At 43.0% G+C, this 19,828-nt stretch overlaps 2 protein-coding genes across 4 annotated transcripts in view; one reads left to right on the top strand and one right to left on the bottom strand.

Annotated features, from left to right (window-relative positions):
• NFATC3 (nuclear factor of activated T cells 3) overlaps nt 1–6,377 on the top strand; it is a 54,177-nt gene extending 47,800 nt beyond the window's left edge. Inside the window, exon 10 of the mRNA XM_081015813.1 lies at nt 2,562–6,377. Coding sequence (XP_080871939.1) covers nt 2,562–2,686 — 125 coding nt within the window. The 3' untranslated portion in view covers nt 2,687–6,377. The remainder of the gene's footprint in view (nt 1–2,561) is intronic.
• A 7,853-nt stretch (nt 6,378–14,230) lies between these two features.
• Nucleotides 14,231–19,828, bottom strand: part of ESRP2 (epithelial splicing regulatory protein 2) — a 51,502-nt gene continuing 45,904 nt past the window's right edge. For all 3 annotated transcript variants that reach the window (XM_081015843.1, XM_081015841.1, XM_081015842.1), the window contains exon 17: nt 14,231–15,713. The gene's annotated coding sequence lies outside the window, so the exon portion shown is untranslated. The remainder of the gene's footprint in view (nt 15,714–19,828) is intronic.

Here is a 19,828-nt window from a genome sequence, read left to right as displayed (position 1 = left end):
TCATAGAACTGTAGTTGGAAGGCATCCCAAGGGTCATCTAGTCCAACCCCATGCAATGCAGGAATCCTGGCTACATCCCTACGTGTGCTCAAACCACCAACTTTCTCGCCAAATGCACTGACCCATTGAGCCACCCGAGGACCTTTGGCATAGTAAATTATTATTTTCAGTTATGATGTAAAGATTTTGCCAGCATACATTCAAACCATTCAAAATTTACCGTATTTTTTGCACCATAACACTCACTTTTTTCCTCCTAGAAAGTAAGGGGAAATGTCTGTGCGTGTTATGGAGGGAATGCCTACGGGTGGCATGCCTATGGATTTTCCTCCTCTAAAAACTACGTGCGTGTTACGGTCGGGTGCGTGTTATAGAGCGAAAAATACGGTAATTATTGTAAGCTCTGCATGTGACATTCCTCAGTACTTTCAATTTTATTAAAGTTTGTAGGCTGTTAAACATTGTGCTTCTTTAATTCTTTGCCCATACTGACTTCGTGTGTAGTCCCAAAACAACTTCCTGGCCAGGCTGCAGAGTGTGTGGCTAAGAAAAGTGACCAACTCAGCCCCGAAATACTGGCCAACTGGTGCAGGAGTAAGGGTAATGATAGAGGGAGAAAAAGAGACTTCGTCATCTTCTTCTTCACCAATCTCAGTCCTGCCTGTGAATTTTTACAGGCACTTATATTACTACTATTATAATTTATTAAATGTATTTACCACCCTTTAGCCGAGGATCACAGAGCAGTTTATAGGATAAAAACACAAAATGCATAATATGACAAACAATACCACCTCCATACATAAAACATTGATTTCTCCCTTTAGTGATGAGCATTAACTCTGCATTTCCACATTTTAAAATTAAGCTGTTGCTGCTATGAAATCGCAAGTTTCTCAAAGAAACTGGGAAGAAGAAAATAATTCCTCTGCCTGTTTCTGGACATGTTGGGACTTTGAGCACTAGGATAATGCTGCAAAATTTATTTATTTTCAAGGTGATTTAACTAACTCAGAAGCAGTATGGAAAATAATTACCTCATGGGCCCACTACGCTATAGAAAAGGAACTGCAAGGAGAATCAATCTGTATTAAATCATGTTCTTGACAAATTCAAACATTACTTTTTAAAAACAAACTTGAGGTTGTTAGCCCTTGGGGCTCTTTGAAGGCATCTTAGCAGAACTGCTAGGTATTGCCAAAATTGCTTGGAAGCAATGACAAGTAGACAGGGAAGAGCTTTTAGGGTAGGGAATGTGATAGCACGTGCTGCAGCTGAGAACAAATCCATTGAAGCTCAAGCATAGCTTAGACTACTGGAGCATTGTCTGTATCTATTTTAAGAGTTCTGTTTTCCAGAGTGCCTCACTGTGTGCTCTTCTGCATCTGATGGCTGATGCCCACTGACACATCTGGCAGTGTAGCTGGAGAGGGGGGTTGCCGCCAATTGAGAGTATTGCTGAGTTGCATATTTGTTTTGCACAATCATTAGCTGTAAAAGAGAAAGCTAGCAAGTGCAAGACACGTTGTCTGAAGCAGGGCCCCCCATATGTTTTTGCACTCCCATCAGTCTCAGTGTCAGGGACTGGCTAGACACTAAGGAGTGGTGGCTGGATACTGATGAGTGGGCACCGGGAGAAGGGACCAGTGGAATGGCGGAGCCTGTAACAGCCGGGACAGGCAGGAGAGCAGCAGGATTGACAAGTGAAGAACCAGATGCAGGAGGAGGGAAACATAGGTCAGGCTGGTGTAGTCAAGGACTTCCACACCTCCTCCTCCTGCCCCCACCTCTCCTGCTCCTCTGTCTCCCAGGACCAGAAGTGGATTGAAGTCGGATTGAAGTATGACTTTTGTATAAGATGACTCCATTCCTCTTATTTAGAAATTAAGGCATACCACATGACATAAGTTTCTGAATTCATGCATTGTTTACACCTACACATCCATTGCCAAAAATTAAACAAAAATTAAAGAAGACAGCTTGCTTCCAGTTGCATGCAGCTTCTGCAGCCAACCGGAAGCCACAGAAGGTGCGTCAGACATTCAGGTTCTAAAGAACATTCGCAAACTGGAACACTCACTTCTGGGTTTGTGGCGTTTGGGAGCCAAAATGTTTGACTCACAAGGCGTTCGCAAACCAAGGTACAACCGTATTCCAACCAAAAGACAAAAAAAGACTGCTTTGATGCAGGGCACATCAGAGTGCATCAGAACATTTTTGTAATGCATGACTCAGTCCTGAAAATGTGACGTAATGATCTCTGCTCGTGTGCAAAGTACATCACACTGCTCTGTGAATCTTTGAAAAATGGGATAGGAAATGTCTGAAATTCTAACTTTCAAAAAAGCATGATCTCTCCAGTCCCTTTGTATTGTTTAAAAGCTTAGTTTCATCCTGCATACGTTCTTTTCAATGGTATAGAGATTTTTAAACCTGTGCAGCTTTAACTGTGTTTAATATGAAATTATATAATCCAGAATGGAGTTTGGTAAATGTATCACTCAGAAAACAATCTTTACGAAAACTGAACAAATACATTAATCCTTTCTCTTTCCTTTCAGTGAATGAAATCATAGGAAGAGATATGTCACAGATCTCGGTGTCCCATGGAGCAGGGATGGCTATCCATTCTTCGCATGCATCTTCTGCATCTCTGGAGACAGGACTATCAGATGGAGCTCAGTAGCTACTAAGCTTGTGACTTAGTGATCCAGAAAACTTCGCACTTTTCCTTTGAGTAATGCTTCATCCCCCTCCTTAGATTTACTGTGCTTCCGACTTTGTGGCCTTGATGATCTGGAACAGTGGATCCTTTGCATAGCTGTTCTGGGAGGGTGGGGAAACGGTTACACTTCTAGCTTCCTAGGATGCTGTAAAAATTACTTTGTAAAAATGGACACAAAGAAGCAACCCAAGATACTTTAACCATGAAAAAATACCAATGAGCTATGCTTGTTTTGTGCATTTAATAGAATACTTTTATATTAAGTGCTTAATTGTATGGAGAAATATAGTTTTGCTCTCAATATGCACAGTACTGAATGTGGGAATTCTTTTTTAAAAATACACATCTTCATATGCTGCTTTTCCTTAGAGATATTAGGACTGTAATATAAATTTGTATACCTTTTGGGGGGTCTTTTTGAAGAGCCTTTAAGCTTATATTGTTTGAAAGAGAACTTTTTTTTATAATGAAATCTTCCAGAGGCACAAAAGTACCTGTCATCTTAAGCCAATGCCTTGGAAGTCTTGCGTATAAAAAAATAGCATTTTCTTTGGACTTTTAGGAAGCAAAGCCAAATGTAGGTCTGTTGTTCTTTATACATTGAAAATCCTTGGTAGGCTGCAAAGAGACCATTCCATCATGGAAATATTGGGATTAAAATGACATTCCAAAATCTAACTTTTATAACTTTATACCCCTTGCTAGCACAGGCCCCCCTATAAGTGAAACAGGTTTTTCTAGTTCAGAAAAGTTTATAAAATGCTAATTTTTAAGGAGAGAACCAAGATTTTTGGATGCTAAAAAGCCATGCTCTATAAGGAAACCTTTTGGTTGGAGTAGTTTTAAGTACGGGTTATCCACACTGTCTTGAAATCCCTCAGGTAGGGTTTTTCACTTAGTCCATGGTGTGTCTCCCCACCCCCACCCCACCCCTAGACAAATCCAATTTATATCTCTTGTTACTCGGACTTGTTTCTTAAAATATTTTCTTTATAACATTTTGATACTTATGTTCATGGGGATTCCTCCTTCAAGAAATCTGATTAGTCCCAGTATGTAGTAAAGGAAATGTAACAGGTTTTGATAAATAGTGAAAAACTGTTTAGCCGCTCATGCTCTTAACAGTTGTGCTTAACACTGCTGACAGAGGCAGCTTTTTCTAGTAGTTAACAGACATCAGGGCACACCCACCATGAGTTTCTCTCCTGCAAGCGCTATTGAAATTAGTGGGGACTGCCCTTCTGCAACTCCTGTTGTACTTCCAGCAACCCACACCATCAAGGAATCATGTTTACACTACATTTTGAAATTTCAGACCACCCTGAATTTAAAAAATCATGATTGGAGCTGAAACATCAGAGTGACACAACTTTGTGTTAGTATTTCATACAAGATGGGCAATTACGAATTCATAATCCAAACATGTAAGATCCAGAATCCCTGTTAGATAGTATATTTATGTTGCTTTTTGTATGAATATTGAATTCTTTTAAAAAATTGAAAATCCAGCTTATTCAGCTTTGACTAGCCAAATAAGAAAGAGGGACTCCAGATTGCTAAGAAAGCAATCAAGTAAATATTAATCTGGCCTGGCCTGTTGTAAAAACATTGTAAGTCTTAACTGCATCCCCAGGATATATGTGCAGAAAGAACATAAGAGCCCATCCAAATCAGGCCATCCTTTTCTGGAAATCTGTTCTAACTCTGGCCCAATGTGTTTTAATTAATTTCCCACATCTCCTGTGAAGAGAGCTTTGTCTTCTTTAAGCCTCCTTTTAGCTATCAAGAGGGCACTTACAGATATTAGCCCCAACTGGCAATGTTCTGCTGACTGATTTGTCACTTGGTCTGCCAGTGGCCCACCATTCAGTGTAAAATAAAATACAGTACATTCAGATGTTTTTGCTTATCTTCAGTGGAAACATAATGCCTGTCTTCTACAAAATTCCTAAAGTTTAGAATATATATATTTAACCTTGACAGTCAAAGCAAATACAATTTTGGGGGTTAGAATTTACAATTCAAGAGGGAAGGAAGTGGCCTTCATATGAACAGCTATCTTGAATGCTTTAATCAGGTAGATGTCAAATTGGAGTAGCTCTTAAATTCATCCCTTTCCCCCAGTAAATTTGCTTTTAATTAACTTTTTGAGATATGTAATATTATTAGACTACTGTTACTAGCTTGTCATATATAAATATTTGAAATCAAAAGGAGCGATACTGTCATTTGGAAAAGGTAGTCTCTCTGTAGTGTTGCTTTCAAGTGAGTCTGTCTTCTATTCACATAAGTTAAATAGCTTTAGAATAAGCTTAAGTACAGCTAGTTACATGTGTAGCACTTCACTCCTTTTTAAATTGCCTTAGCCTTTTCATGTCTAGTTGGTGACAATTCCTGTATTACAGTTTTCACTCCGTAAGTAGTAATGGGTCTCTAGTAACCAGTGGTTGCAGGGAGATTTCAAGTTTTCAGAGCTTTCAATACACCGTGGGGTTTTATGCTCCTTGGTGGTGTGCGGTGTAGCCTCTTCCCTCTCTAAGTCCTCCTGAATAGTTTTGAATTTATATTTTTCCTAAAATGTGGGAACCCAAACAATCCCGTGTTGCTATGCACTAAGTGAGCAATCCACCAAAAGCTGTACCATTACAGCCCCTCTCCATTTCAGCAGGGCTTGCACAGGGAAGCCCCTTGCAAGCAAGCTACTGAAACAAATTGAGATTTTTGCAGCTGTGGAATTGGCGGATGGTTCACAAAATCTTCTGATGCCTTTAAATACCTTGATGCCTGTAGATGTAGAACTGCTTTCCTATTTAAAACAAAAACATAGACTTTGGGTACTAAAAATGGTTGTATTTGCCTTGTAAACACTTCAGTGCAAGGGTCTTAATTTTATTTTAATGTTTTGCTTGTGTGATGCTATAGATTTAAAGACTGTTAATCTTGTGTAATGTAGTGGATATAAAAAGCACATGATTTCTATTGGACTATGCAACTTACAATTTTCAGCAGCCGCCGCCTGTGACTGGCACTTTGGCATCTACCTTGCTAGCCTCTCCTGCCTCCAAATCTACACAATTGCTTTCTATGCTGATGTCCAATTTTTTAAAAAAAATATTATGGAAAGCATTCAATAACAACTCTCAGCAGAAAGAGTGGAGGCTTTTGTTAATCAAATGAGGAGGCAGCACATGGCCCATTTGATATGGGCTACTAAAAGCAGTTTTGGCTTTACCAAAGTTTGACCACAATCTGGCACTCATTGTAATAAACTCTTCATCAGAGAAATGGAACTGCCATCCTTTGTAAACCAAAGATTAAAGAAGAAGAAAAAAAAGACAAATTTTGTTTGTATGCAAACAAAACTTTGAAAACTCTATTTTTGATACACAGAATGAATGTCATTCCTTGAGAGGTTTGGAGACTATTCAAATTGAAGTTTTATATTTAACCATGTGGGACAATAATGATTTTAAGACTAAAGGTTACATTCTAGATGTTTACAGAGCCTTGTATTGTAATTTCATGTACATTTTGTGTATTAAACCTTTTGTAAGTTATGATTGCAGTGCTACATGCAGAAATACAAAGGGAAAAACTTGCGTTTTAGGCTCTTGAATCATAGTGTTGAAATAAAGAAGAAAATGCACAAAAATGTGTGTCTCCAATGAGGTGTGTGTACTATTTTGGGAGATTTGGCATGTTTTGCATGAGATGAGACTTTTCTCATGACCTTCTTGGTCCTTGGAGGATTTTATATTTTCTCCAGATTCCATAGAGATGCCCAAATCCATCCCACAGTCTCTTGACTGTAGTGCGCTTTCCACAGTACCTGTTCCACACAGTTCCTGTTTCACAAACTGCTGCGGTAACATTTAGATAACCCAGGAGCCAAATAGGCTTGCGTGTGATTTAGAGTTCTTTCCAAGCAGTGTTCTGTCTGAATTGCAGGAGGAGCACACCCCCCTGATGCATTTTATGAGAGGCAATAGTTCAATAGTAGAGCATGTTATTCTGCTTGTAGCATAAGGTTCCCAGTTCTGTCTCTGGCATCTTAATTGAAAAATAGTCTTTGCCTTAGATTTCAGAGAGCCACAGCTCATCAGAGCTGCAGATTTGTTGCAAGATGGGCAGTATGTTTCTAATAACCCAAGCTACACTACCTGGTGACAGAAGGCTTGCCTGTACTGCTAAGGTGCTAGCTGTAAATACAGGATCAGTAGCTTTGAGGTTGGTAGTAGTTGCATCTGTCTATGTGAGGAAAGAGCAAGGATCCAAACCACATGACCTAGCAAGAGCCCTGACCAATTTAGGATTAGCCTCCTCGACGGCGCCTCTACCTATATGGATGCTCCTGCAATATAAATAGAGGGGGTAGATGGAAGTGCCAATGATTTCATATTAAGCCATGGTGGCCTAGGCTTTCTAAAGATAGCTTGGGGAGGCTTGAACCCTGCTCCACATTCTTACCATGTAATTAAGAGCTGTAACGCTGGAGCTGCAGATCGATTGACAGGAGGATAATTTGCTTGTGGGTTCAGGCTTTCCTCCCTCTGTAATCTGCTAGTGCTTGTGTGAACTGATGAGGCCAAGAGGTGCCGTAAAATGACTTACCCTCTGTGGAATGAAACTGTGACTCAAGCCCCCTCTCATACCTCTGCTGTGTCACATGGGGCAATTAGTCCATAACTCATTCTAGGCATCATCGCCTTATGATGAAGAGTTGTGACAGAAGCAGTTTGCCCTTCAAGAGCTAATTGGGTAGATGCACTTACTTGCCTGCCTGCACTAGAAGAATTCTTTTGCGGGAACCCAGGAGCTAAGGGGTTTGTGTGCTGGTTCTGGGTCTGCAGAACTGGGTCTTTTGCTTGCATGTTTGGTTTAAGAGGTGTGAATTGTTACTTTTTTTCTCATTAAAATATTATCAATTTTCTCCCTCAAATCTACTCCACAGAATCTGGAGAGACAGATGGTATCGAGAACTTAGGCTCTGCACCTCGATCCTAAAAGGACCATATAAATTACTATTTTATTACTATTACTATTATAAAAACCATAAAGGCTTGCATGCAGCTCACAATACAGATTACCTTTCAAGCTTACTGCAGTTAGCATAATGGAATAGCTGTCAGGTTTTCTTTTTGGTTTGTTTGTGCACAACATGGAACTATGAATTACTGCTGCCTTTCTCCAAATCCTTTTATACACCAGTGTGTGCAATTTGAGAATTTGCAGTATTATTACTACACTAGGCAAGGTCTCATTTCAGTTGCCTCACAGTGCTCGTCTGCTGTTTACACACAGGTTTTTAAAAAACACACTAGCCTTAGGCTTTCTGCTCTTCCACACTGCATTTTTCAGTGCTTCATAATTTTCAGCCCTTTTAAGATAGGACCATCCTAGGCTCTTCACTCATCACTGGTTGAATGCTATGTGTTAATAGCTGTGCAGGTATACGTCTCAACTGTTAGGGATTTGCATTCAGCCAGTGTACAGTATGTGTACACAATAGCTGAGCTTGTGTGTGTATGGTTAGTCCCATGTAACATTCAGTGACAGTGTGCTCAGAAGTGCGGCATCAGCGTGTTGATGGGTGAGGTAAGATTTAAAAATGGGGGCCATTCCCTTGATGATGCCAGCACACCAGAACTTAATCTGAGCAGGAGATGAACTTTTAATAAGGAAAAGAAATAAGAAAACAGGATGGAGCATACCTGCACTATTCAACTGAACTGGCCTTTTGCTGCTTTGAATTCAGTCTCAGCCGCCTGCGCTACTTAACAGCAAGGCTGTTCCTAAGCCCCTGCTGTTGCTGATGGCTTGAACATCCTGCAAGCAGTTGTTTTGGCGTTCCTCTGAGTTGGTGGAGCCAGTTTCGCTTTTCCAGTTTTGTGCTGTGTTCCACTTGGCATCTTTTCAAGCTCAAGTGAGCTGTGCTAATATTAATTAGCTGATGGAATCACAGTGGAAATCAGGATGCGGCATGTCAATACTGGGCTTCTCACCACCTGCTTTCCTGGACAGGGACATCCGCTGTGCACATACCGTGCAGGGAACACCATCGTTCCCATCCAGCCCCGTCACTGCTATTAAATCAGAAAGATACTGTGACCTATTTAGCAGGCAAAGAGTAGTATACAGCATGGCAGTAGCCAATGTGCTGCCTTCCAGATGATGTTGGACTTCCATCATCCCCAGCCAGAATGGGCAATGATTAGGGATGATGGTAGTTGTAGTTCAATAACATCTGGAGGACATCTGGCTACTCCAGTATCATAAGTAATAAGAAAAGCAGAGTAAGGCTTTCTTGGGAGGGGGCATATATACACATATTGTGATGGCCTGGGAATCGGATTCGGAGGCTGAACCTGAGGAATCCCAGCCTGCACAGGATTTCCCGCCTCCAGAACCAGCTGAGCTGGGGCTGGGGCATCAGCCTGAAGGGTCCTCACCCGTGCTGGATCCTCAGGTGCAGGCACCAGCTGAGTCTGCTCTGGCTCCTGAGGGGATGGAGGACCCATTGCCTGCAGGTGCTCCACTCTCAGTCCTGTCAGGGGAAGAGGAGGTTGCCTCTGGGTCCGGTAACCCTCCAGCCTCTCCTGAGCTGCAGAGGCTCAGGGTAGAGAGGCGGAGGGAACTAAGTTCCCGCAGGAGGAGCGCTCGCCTCCAGACCAGGAGAGGTGAGTCACCTGAGGATCGGGGCCGCCCTGTGCCTCGGGGGAGATAAAAGCCAGCCAGCCTCAGTCCCAAGTTGAGGGAGCAACATCGTTGGTTGTCAGTTCCAGCCTGATCCCTGACCTGCTTCCCTGCCGGAGCTCCTGACCTCATCCGACGCCCTGCCCTGCACCCAGCTTCTACTTCTACGGACTGCCTTCATACTGCACCATCGACCTCAGACTGGACTCGGACCTCGCCTCTCGGTTAGCCCCCAGGACCAGCACATATATATATATATATATATACATACACATACGATTGCTTATCATCTGACCCGTCTACTGCAGTTAGTAAGTTTGCAGATGACACCACCATAATGGGTTTAATAACAGGTGGAGACGAATCAGCATATAGAGGGGAGGTCCAAAAAATATCTACATGGTGCCTAGGGAACAACTTGCACCTTAATATCAGCAAGACAAAGGAGATGGTTTTGGACTTTCAGAGGAAGAGAGGAGAACTAGCCCTGCTCTACATTGGGGAGGGCTGTGTGGAGAGAGTCTCTTCCTTTAAATACCTAGAAGTTTATCTCAGTAAAGACCTTACTTGGAAAATCAGTACAACCCAGGTGGTTAAGAAAGCCCAGCAGAGGCTCCATCTCCTTAAGAGTATTGCGAAAGAACGACGTCAATCCACATTTGATGATCTCCTACTGGGCCACAATAGAAAGTGTCCTTTCATACTGCATCACGGTGTGGTACGCTGGTTTGACACCAACTGATAGGAAGTGCCTACAGAGGGTGGTGAATACAGCACAAGATATTATGGGCTGTCCCGTGAATCCACTGGATGACATCGCGGAAGAACGTTGCCTCAGGAGAGTGAGGAAAATTCTGAAGGATGCTTCACACCCTGGCCGGCACTTTCTTGATCTCCTGCCCTTGGGCAGAAGATATAGAAGCATGATTAGTCACACCAACAGGGTAAAAAACAGCTTTTATCTGTGGGCTGTTAGGCTGCTGAATGAAAAGATAACAGGGCAACTGACTTTTGGGTTTGGTGGGTGTGCGTCAGTAAACGAGGGGAATTAATACTAAGAGAGGTGAGTGGGGGGTCGCTCGTGTAATCTCACTGTATACAAGTTGTACAAGTGACAATAAAGTATTTCATATGAGGGGAAGTTTGGCTGAAGACTTTTGTTGCCTTCCTTCTCCTACTAGCCACATTTTTCTGCTCAGCCTCACTGTTACTGAGGGGGAGTTATATTGAGTGTTTAGAAGTTTAGAATGTAGAAGAAGCAGCTGTTGCACCAGTTAGACCAGTCTCTGTAAGATTATCTGTAAGATAATGCTCCTAGCTGGCCATTTACATGTCCAAAGAGATTGCCCTGCTGCTACAGAGACAAATGGGTGGCTCTTTTCCCACCTCACATGGCTGAATGCAATGCCATCCCAGGAGGGAGAGCAATAGAACAAGGGAGGCTGTATGTGAGAGTATTGGGGGGGGGGAATGCTGGAAGCTGGGGACACAGAAGCTGGTGTGTTGGACCCCAATATGTGACTTGGGGCTTCCCTAGAAACCTAATGGAGAAGCAAAAATCTTCTGGAGTGTTAGTGCTCTGAGTTCCTCTGTCCTATGTTCAGGTTGTACATGTGCAAATGAAACCACATATTATAAAGACACTACAGTCTCTTTTGACCTTCATTCCAAGGAAACAACCCTGGAAAAGAGATATGGAGCCTCTCACTGCTCAGAGATTGGGTTGTGTGCAACAATAAATATACTTACAGATTAGTAGCTAGCGGCCCTCCTGATGCTGCTGAACTTCAGCTCCCATTGCCCTCTAACCACTAGTCATGCAGACTCATTGAATGTTGCACATGAATAACTACAAAAATGTGCATACCAATTTCTGTGTACAACAGGTACAGAGGTTGTATACTTGCTGAATGCAACATGTGAATAATACCCTCTATGATGCTGCTTTAAATGTATAGTGCAGATGGGCGTTTATATCTGCAGCAGGGGTGATTGGTTTTTTTATGTTTCATGAGAAGAGAAAACAGAAAAGAAAAGAAAAGGGGGGGATTGCAGAAAGAGAAAGCGCTGCCTTACCCAACAGATTAACCAGAGTGAAAGATCCCTGCTTTGCAGGAATTCTGTGTACTGCAAAACACACACCCCCCAACATCCCTCCCCCCATATTACATGATTTGGAATCAAATGTGGGACAGTCCCCCCCCCCCCCAGGGCAATGCAGAGGTATCAGGCAGGCCCTGCCTCCTTCTACCCACCTTCCTCCCAGGTGCTGGCCTCGCCTTCAGCTTCATAGAAGAGCTATTAAAAGCTGGCCAAAGCTGTTTTCGTTTGCCACAGTCTCCCTTGACACCTCTCAGACCTGCCTCTTCCCCTGCCCTCCTGCCAGCAGCATCCATTAAATTACTATTTCAAGGATGTAACAAGAGGCTTCATTTATATATTTCCAAGCATTCAGCAAGCTGCTTTCTGTATCGTAAATTAGGACAAATGGTACCCATAATAATATAAAATGCTTGGGCACTTGCAAAAAGGCAAGAAATATCCCCCCTCCCAAGTACATTGTGTCCATTGACCCAATAGACTCACAGTAATTAGCGTGATGAGACAGGGCCAGATTTTAAGGGGGATTTATTTACTGGGTGAAATTCTGCAAATCTGCTGAGAGATCAAGCATATTTGCATTACAGATATCCTGTAAGAACTTGATTCTGTTCCTTTTGATGGTGGTCACAACTGAAACAGCCCCGCAGTGTAATTATAGCTTGCTCTTTACACTGGCTAGAATAAAGTCTGGATTCTTGCATTGCAAGAAAAAATGATCCAACAAAGCAGACTTAGTAGACACCTAATCACGTCTGACTCATTTGAAGTCACTTAGATGGCCAGGTGTGGCTGAATAAATGCAGTGAGAACATTTGAGGGCACTCCATTCAGTTCTGTGTCCAGCGTGACCAAAGCTGCCATAGCCCAGAATCCTCTGCAATCCACTAAGGATTCCTCAGCAGAGAAGACAATGTGGAATGAGTTCCCTGGATGAAGAAAGCTTGAGAATCTCTGCATGGTTTAAGGTGCAACAGTTGGCTGACAGTTAAGAGTTGCAAGAGTGAGTAATGTGCTATTTTCATGGAAAGTGTTTAAGTCCAAGTTGATTGCCCCCTACCATCTTCTGCAAAACATTAAAAGAAAAGAAAAACCCCTCTCTATTTTAAGACAACTAGCTTTTAAAATAGGAACCGGTTTCATAATGCCACATGGCTTTCTTAAAAAAGCATGCATAAACCCGACCTTTTGCATATAACATGAGGTCACAGGCAAATTAATGTTTCCAAAGATAAACCTGAGAAAAGTGTGTCTGTGATAGGATGGCCATGTGTCCTCCATTGCAGAAGAGAGTCCTCTAATTTAATTTCATCTGTTCTTGAAGGACTTTCTAGTCCCAGTTCAGGTTCAAGAGGGTGGAAGCAGAGTTGAAGTTGCCCATTAACAGTGAGCTCCTTAACAGCAGACTGAGCAGGCACAGAGCTCAGCTGGCCACGGAGCCTTACCTCTTACAACAGTGAGCACTATTTCAACTGGAATTAATGTACATTGCTTCTAAATTTCCATGTATGTAAACACATTTGCCTATGAACATTTTACCCATCCTTTTTAGAGGCAATGTAAGAAGTGGCCATCTTGTGTGGAAACACATATTTTCCAAATGCACTAGAAAGAAATTTAAGCTCCAATTTAATGCAACAGCATTTCTCAGAAAGATAGTGCATTCCTGCACCTATGACTAAAATGAGGACCAGGCAGAGTGAACAACTGAGCATATATTTTTGGAAGGTCATTACTGTTATCATTAGTGCAAGTAATTCTTACTATAAGGCCATAGCTTCTGCTTCAGATTTTGGTCCTCGCTCTGTCAAATTCAGTGTAAAGGGGACACCTACTGGTAGGATGGGTTTGTGGCACATTTCTTAGGGCTGCCTACTGGGGAACCTGCAGCCTTGCTGATATTGCTGGACCACAATTCCCATCACCCCAGCCCACATAGTCAATGCTCAGGGATGATGGGAGTTGTAGTGCAGCAACATCTGCTGTGGTTACTGTGGAACAGTGCTAACAGGAAACCAGCTTTTTCAGTTTTCCAGAGAAGCAGCTCTGTTTGCTAAAACAGACCAAGAGCTTCACAGTACTTGAAAGCGGCTTTCCCCAGCATGGTGCCCTCCAGATGTTTTGAACTACGGATCCCATCAACGCTGGTTATTGGACTTGAGGCTGGCCCTGATGGGAGCTGGCATCTAGCAACCACTGGAAGGCCACAAGTTCTCCATTCCTGCCACAGACAGAACTTTCCCATCACCTTACCCAGAATGCTTTTGAGCCGAGCAGATTTGCACTGAAAGGTCAATCAAAGGTTGAGGAATCCAGTGAGGTAGACACATGCATTGTAGGGGGTTCAACAAGATGACTCTTTGGACCCCTTCCAACCCTACAGTTCTATGATTCTAACTGCCCAAAGACAAGTTGAGACAAGCATGCACAGACCCAAGAGAGTGAAGCTGAAAACACCTGCTAAACATTTAATTGCTTCATATCTGTATCAAATATAAAATAGAGAGCGGAAGGCAAGTTCATAATGGAAGGGTTATTAGAAATAAGAACCACCCAATTCACACTAACTTATTTGTGTCTTTTAAAAGCGATATGCAAATTGTTGTTGACTGTATGGTGAAGGAAACTTGCAGAACCTTTTCAGTGTGACATCTCTGCAGCTTTCCAATCCAGGGTTAACATCAATCTAGAGAAAGTTCAAGAAAGCCAGGGTTGTTGTTTTTTCCTGCAAGCATCTTTTTATTTGTTTATTATATAAAGAAGCATACACCATCATCTGACATGGGAGGGAGAGGCTGATTCTCTCCTTTAAGTACTACTCCAAGTCGTATGCTCTTAGCAAAAAGAAAGTAAGACTAGACTGCATACTCAGGTACCTAAGAGCCTCTTGCAAAAATGGGCTCCTTCTGGTTTCTTCTGCTGTTATTGCACATTTTGAGAAAAGTCCTGGATCAAGGCACGGTAAAAACAAAATCATTTAGTGCTTCTACAGTAGATGTTTCAGCACACACTACGCAACATAAAACTATATTCTTTGAACACATATATACATACTCACATAAAAAAAGAGTCATGCACTAATTAGGGTGAGATTTCAACTTCTCTGGTTGCTTCATAATATACAAATAAAGAATAATGTTGTAAACAAATGGCATGCACATAAACTAAAGCAAAATATGCTTTATACAATATCTGAGAGCTATGATGCTTAAATAAAACAAAATATAATTTACTAGTCCTCAATGTTTATGTGCCATTCTTGTCCTAGTGAAATTCTTTGAAGTTCTGGATCTTTCTTCGTTTGGTTTACAGGTTGGCAGCTTGAATGTTAGGAGACAGATATGGCTTTATTTCATTTACTTATTTGTGTCATACCCAACAAAATGATACATTTCACTTTTATTTTTTTAAAAAAGAAACTAAAAAGCTTTTTCTGCAATTTCATTTGGATGCAGCTTTCCAAGTTATTCTCTAGTGGAGTAAAGGAAACAATAAAACATTCAAACAAAGTTGTTGTTTTTTGCCCAGCCACATTTCAGGAAAACAGGCTTCCACTAGCCAACTTTCAAGGCAAGGGCAACCCCCACCCCTCCCTGCCGCCAACAACAGCAACAGCAACAACAACAACAAAACTTTTGGCAAGTTTGGATTCAAAATGAAATGAAAATTTGAAGAATTCTACAGGCTTCAGTTTCCTCTCCAAACTGATACACAGAAATAAAGTTAAATTAAAAATACATCTGTTGTGGTTACAACTGGTGAAGTGCTACAGATTTATCTCCAAATTAAGTGGGGGGTGGGGGATCTTCATGGCAACGCTGCTGAAATCAAACATCTTAGCACTATTTTTTTTTGGGGGGGGGAGGTGTATTTCTGTCCCACTCAGTTGAAGACACTTGCGAGGATTGTTTCCCAGGAACATCAGGAGGAGAAGGCAGTTTTGAGTGAGGGAAGACGGTGTTTTTAAAGAAAGGGGTGAATTTTGAGCAGGGATTGTCCTCACTCTTGCCCACCCCCACAGAAGGTCCAGCCTCAGTTAGATCAGGCAGAGTTCCACACAGTGTCTTCCCAAGTGGCATCCACTTCTCTCGGCCACGGCTTTCTTTGCCGAGTCCAGGCTGGGGAAAGTGACCAGGGCTTCTCCGCTGGGCTGACCACTGAAGTTGTAAAGCAGGAGGATGGAGTCTCCATGGAGCTGCAAGGATGGAGCAGAAGGGTCAGAGCAGGAAGGCTTGGACCCTAAGAGATTGAGGAGGGGAGGAGGAGAGAGAAGGACCACCCCTGGAGAGCCAAGTTCCAACACAGCACCTTGCAACCCCAACCCTCACCAAAAGCAGTTGTCACAGCTCCTGGGGATTATAGAAGAAGTGTTTGGATTTGATATCCCGCTTTATCACTACCCGAAGGAGTCTCAAAGCAGCTAACATTCTCCTTTCCCTTCCTCCCCCACAACAAACACTCTGTGAGGTGAGTGGGGCTGAGAGACTTCAAAGAAGTGTGACAAGCCCAAGGTCACCCAGCAGCTGCATGTGGAGGAGCGGAGACGCAAACCCGGTTCCACAGATTACGAGTCTACTGCTCTTAACCACCACACCACACTGACATCTTGGCAATTGTGACTGGACTCCATTGGGGAAGAAGAGGAGAGCAGTCAATGGGAAACGAGTGGCTGTACCGATGCTATTCTCAAGAACAGAACAGAGAAACCTAGGAAGCTGCCTTATACAGAGTCAGACCATTTTGTATCGTCTACAATGCCTGGAAGCCATTCCCTGGGATTTCAGGCCAAGGTCTTTCACAGCTCCACCTGGAAATGTTGGGAGTGGAACCTGGGACCTTCTGTATGCAGAGCAAATGCTCTGCTGCTGAGTTACAGCCCTTCCCCAATATGATTTATGCTAAGTCAGACTGCCTTGTCCAGGGATTGTGAGCCTGTGGCTCTCCAGCTGCTGCTGGGCTACAGCTCCATCATCCCTGACCATAAACCATGCTGGTTGCAGCTGAAAAACAGCTAGAGACCAACCTGATGTTATGCTCATGAAGGGCAGTAAATCCTTTTTCATATGGGATAATACAGTGCTCACTGGTAGTAGGCCTCTGCTTTTCAGGGCAGTGGCTCATCTAGTCCAACACCCTGTCCTCACAGATGTCCATGGGACAACTGCAAGCTGGACATGAGCTCAGCAGCACTCTGGCACACTTGTGATTCCCAGAAACAGGTATTCAGAGGCACGATGCCTCTGACAGTGGAGGCAGAACAGTGCCTTATCCTGCATGAATGTGGCTAATCCTCTTTTAAAGCCATCCAAGTTGGTGGCCATCACTGCATCCAGTGGCAATGAATTTCATATTTTCACTATGTGCAGTCTGGATTAAATACTTCTGTTTGTCTGCCCTGAATTTTCCATGAGTTCTAATGTTATGTGGCAGAAAAACCTTCCTCCACCCACTTTCTCCACGTATCCTCTTACCCTTTTTCTCTATACTCAAAAGGTCCAAATGCTCACAGAGGAGTTGTTCCATCCCACTGATAATTCTGGTTGCCCTTTTCTGAACCTTTTCCAACTCTACAATATCCTTGAGGCGAGAAGACCCACCTGAAATGCACAGTGGCCAGAATCTAGGACTTCAATCTGAGATTAAATGCTTATTCTCTTTATCATGAGTGGCTTTCTCCAGAAGATTTCCTGACCTTCCTTATGTGAAACTAATCAGTAAAAGATTAAAATGTGCATGGGCAGACACACATGAATGTGCCAGGTGTCAAGAGATAATACCTCAAGAGAAATAACTATTATGCACACAAAAACAGAGGGGGAACTAGGAAGAAACCATCCCACCAGCTCTCCTGGAGAAAGGCTTTCCTTTGAACCCACTGTCAGTGCTGATAACTCCAGCAAGAGTTCTCATGTACAAAGCACCACACAATCCTTAGCCATGAAACACAGGCCCTTCCTAGTCCAGAGAAGGCAGAACCTGAAGCTGGGGAGGGAGGGAAAGGGAGAGGAAGAAAGCCCCATGTCTAATGAGTAGTTGCTCCTGCCCATTAGTTTCAGTCTTTTCAGTGCCCAAGACTGAGCTTGGATTGAAATACCCGGGTGGTATTCAACAGCAGTCATACTCAGAGTAGACTCATTGAAACTAATGAGCATGTCTAACTACAATAGGTTACAGCAATACTCTAATTTGCTCTGCGTTAGGGCTTAATTGAATACAACCACAGTGTCCTAAAGCAAAGGGCTAGGACATGGTTGTAGAGATTTTCAAAGTATGTTCCAGGGAACCCTGTTGTGTGCACGTGTGCGTGTGTGTATGTACATATATTGAAGCTTACTAAAAGCTACTTAATGGGAAGGTTGGTTATGGTAAACACATTTCCCTGAAAAGCATCCTGGCCACATTACTGAGCTTCCTCTTGCCATATGCAGATGTAGGAGAGTTCTAGATGACTTGCTTCAAAATAGGCCTACCTACTGTCTTTGTGGGCTATCTGTGCATTCTAAAACATGCCTCAGGGCTCTGCAACAGGGGTGGGGGACTTTAGGTGGTGCTGGACAACAACTCCCATTATCCCCAGCTAGCATGAATCACAGCCAGGGATTATAAGAGCTAGAATCCAGCTACATCAGGAGAGCCACATGCTCCCCCTGAGCACATATCCTAAAATGTGCACAGTTACTTGGCAAAATTAGTCAGTGTGGAAAGGCACCACTGAAGGTAGACCACCATTAAATTGGAGAGGAGAAAAAGGAAAAAGATGGATATAGTCCTACAATGATGGTGCTCAGGTATGTTAATTAACACTAGCCTGACGTTCTGGCCTGGACATCACATCTTTCTTTAGCACATGTACACACACTCAACAAGGTCAACTTAAAACAAGCAAACAAATGCCTACATTGAGATTTGACACACAGGCTCATACCTACGAGTTTGAACAATACAGTAGCAAAATATGGGTTTGTCCACACAAGTGGTTGCTTGATGTTACTGGAGAATGAAATCTGATACATGTGTGTTATCCAGTCCCAGAACCCTCACATTTAGCAGAGGCCACAACCCACACTGGTTGCCATATTATGTCTGCGGGATCTGAACAGGAGGTGTAATGCACATGGTTGGCTGGAGGATGTGCTCCTCAGCAATAAGGTGATAAAATGACATCTGCAGCATTAAAAATCCCCAGGTGTTTCAGGCAACACAGTCTTTCTGGAGGAGAGTGATGCCAAATGAAACTCAAACTATATGTAAAGTATATACCAGTTAATGTTAATCCTTATCAACAGATTTCCTGTGTGCTTCTTCGGACTAGTTCCCACTGGGGTAGGTCAAATTGTGTTGGGGCTTTAGTGCTCACATGCTGCTTTGGAGATTCTCATGACAAAATATTCCCCCATACAGGGGTGAAAGATCTATCTCCTTGCACAGGCAGGCAGCATATTGGGGGGAAATGAAGAAAATACCCAGGGTTGGTTTTTTTGCAGTTACATGCATCGCTCATATGAGTTCCCTTAGCTCAGTATGTGTGTGTTCATGTGTAAATTGGAGGCAGACTTAAACCAGTATGTGTTTTCTCAAAATGAGCTCCCAGAACAAAGGGCTGGCATCTTCCTTGCAAAGTTGTCAATAATGCAACCTAGTAATACTGCCTCCCAGGCACCCAGCACTTCCCCTGAGGATTGGCCTCACACCTGCCAGCTGTAGTACTGGCTGCATCATCAAAGGAACTTGGTGCTTCCTTATTCCCTTGGAATGATGCAGTCTCAGTATTTTAGAAGAGGGAAGAGAGATCAACGCTGTGTGCTTCGGACAAGGGTGTGGGGAACTTGTTGCCCTCCATATGTTGCAGGACTTTAACTCCCATCAGCACCAGCCCACACAGCCAGTGGTCTTGGATGATGGGAGCCGGAGTCTAGTGACAACCAGAGGGTCACAGGTGCCCCCTTCTCCTGCTCTACATATAACCACAAAGCATGGTAAATTGGAAGAACTGGTCATGACCATTGAAACTTGCCCTTCAGTGCCCCAACTGATTACATTTTGCCTTCATTGCCTTACATCCAACAGCAGAAAGATCCTGTTACATGCATATATGCCAGAAAACATTCAATATGATCATGTTAGCTTAAAACAAGAGAACCCTTACGGAGTGGAGAGAGAATGCCAAGCAGACATAATTGCCAGCATTCCCTTTCGCCTCCAGAGGTCTCCAGCATCGCTGCCACCATTAGGTTAGTTGATTCATGCCAGGCGCCGAAGCAAGGGAATGTTAGTGAGCAGAGTCCCCACCACAAGCTAGGAAGGGAGGAT

Source organism: Podarcis pityusensis (assembly GCF_964106645.2).
Source record: "Podarcis pityusensis genome assembly, chromosome: 8".
Classification (NCBI taxonomy): domain Eukaryota; kingdom Metazoa; phylum Chordata; class Lepidosauria; order Squamata; family Lacertidae; genus Podarcis; species Podarcis pityusensis.
The sequence above is the reverse complement of the archived record's forward strand: the minus strand, read 5'-3'. Positions and strand labels throughout refer to the sequence as shown.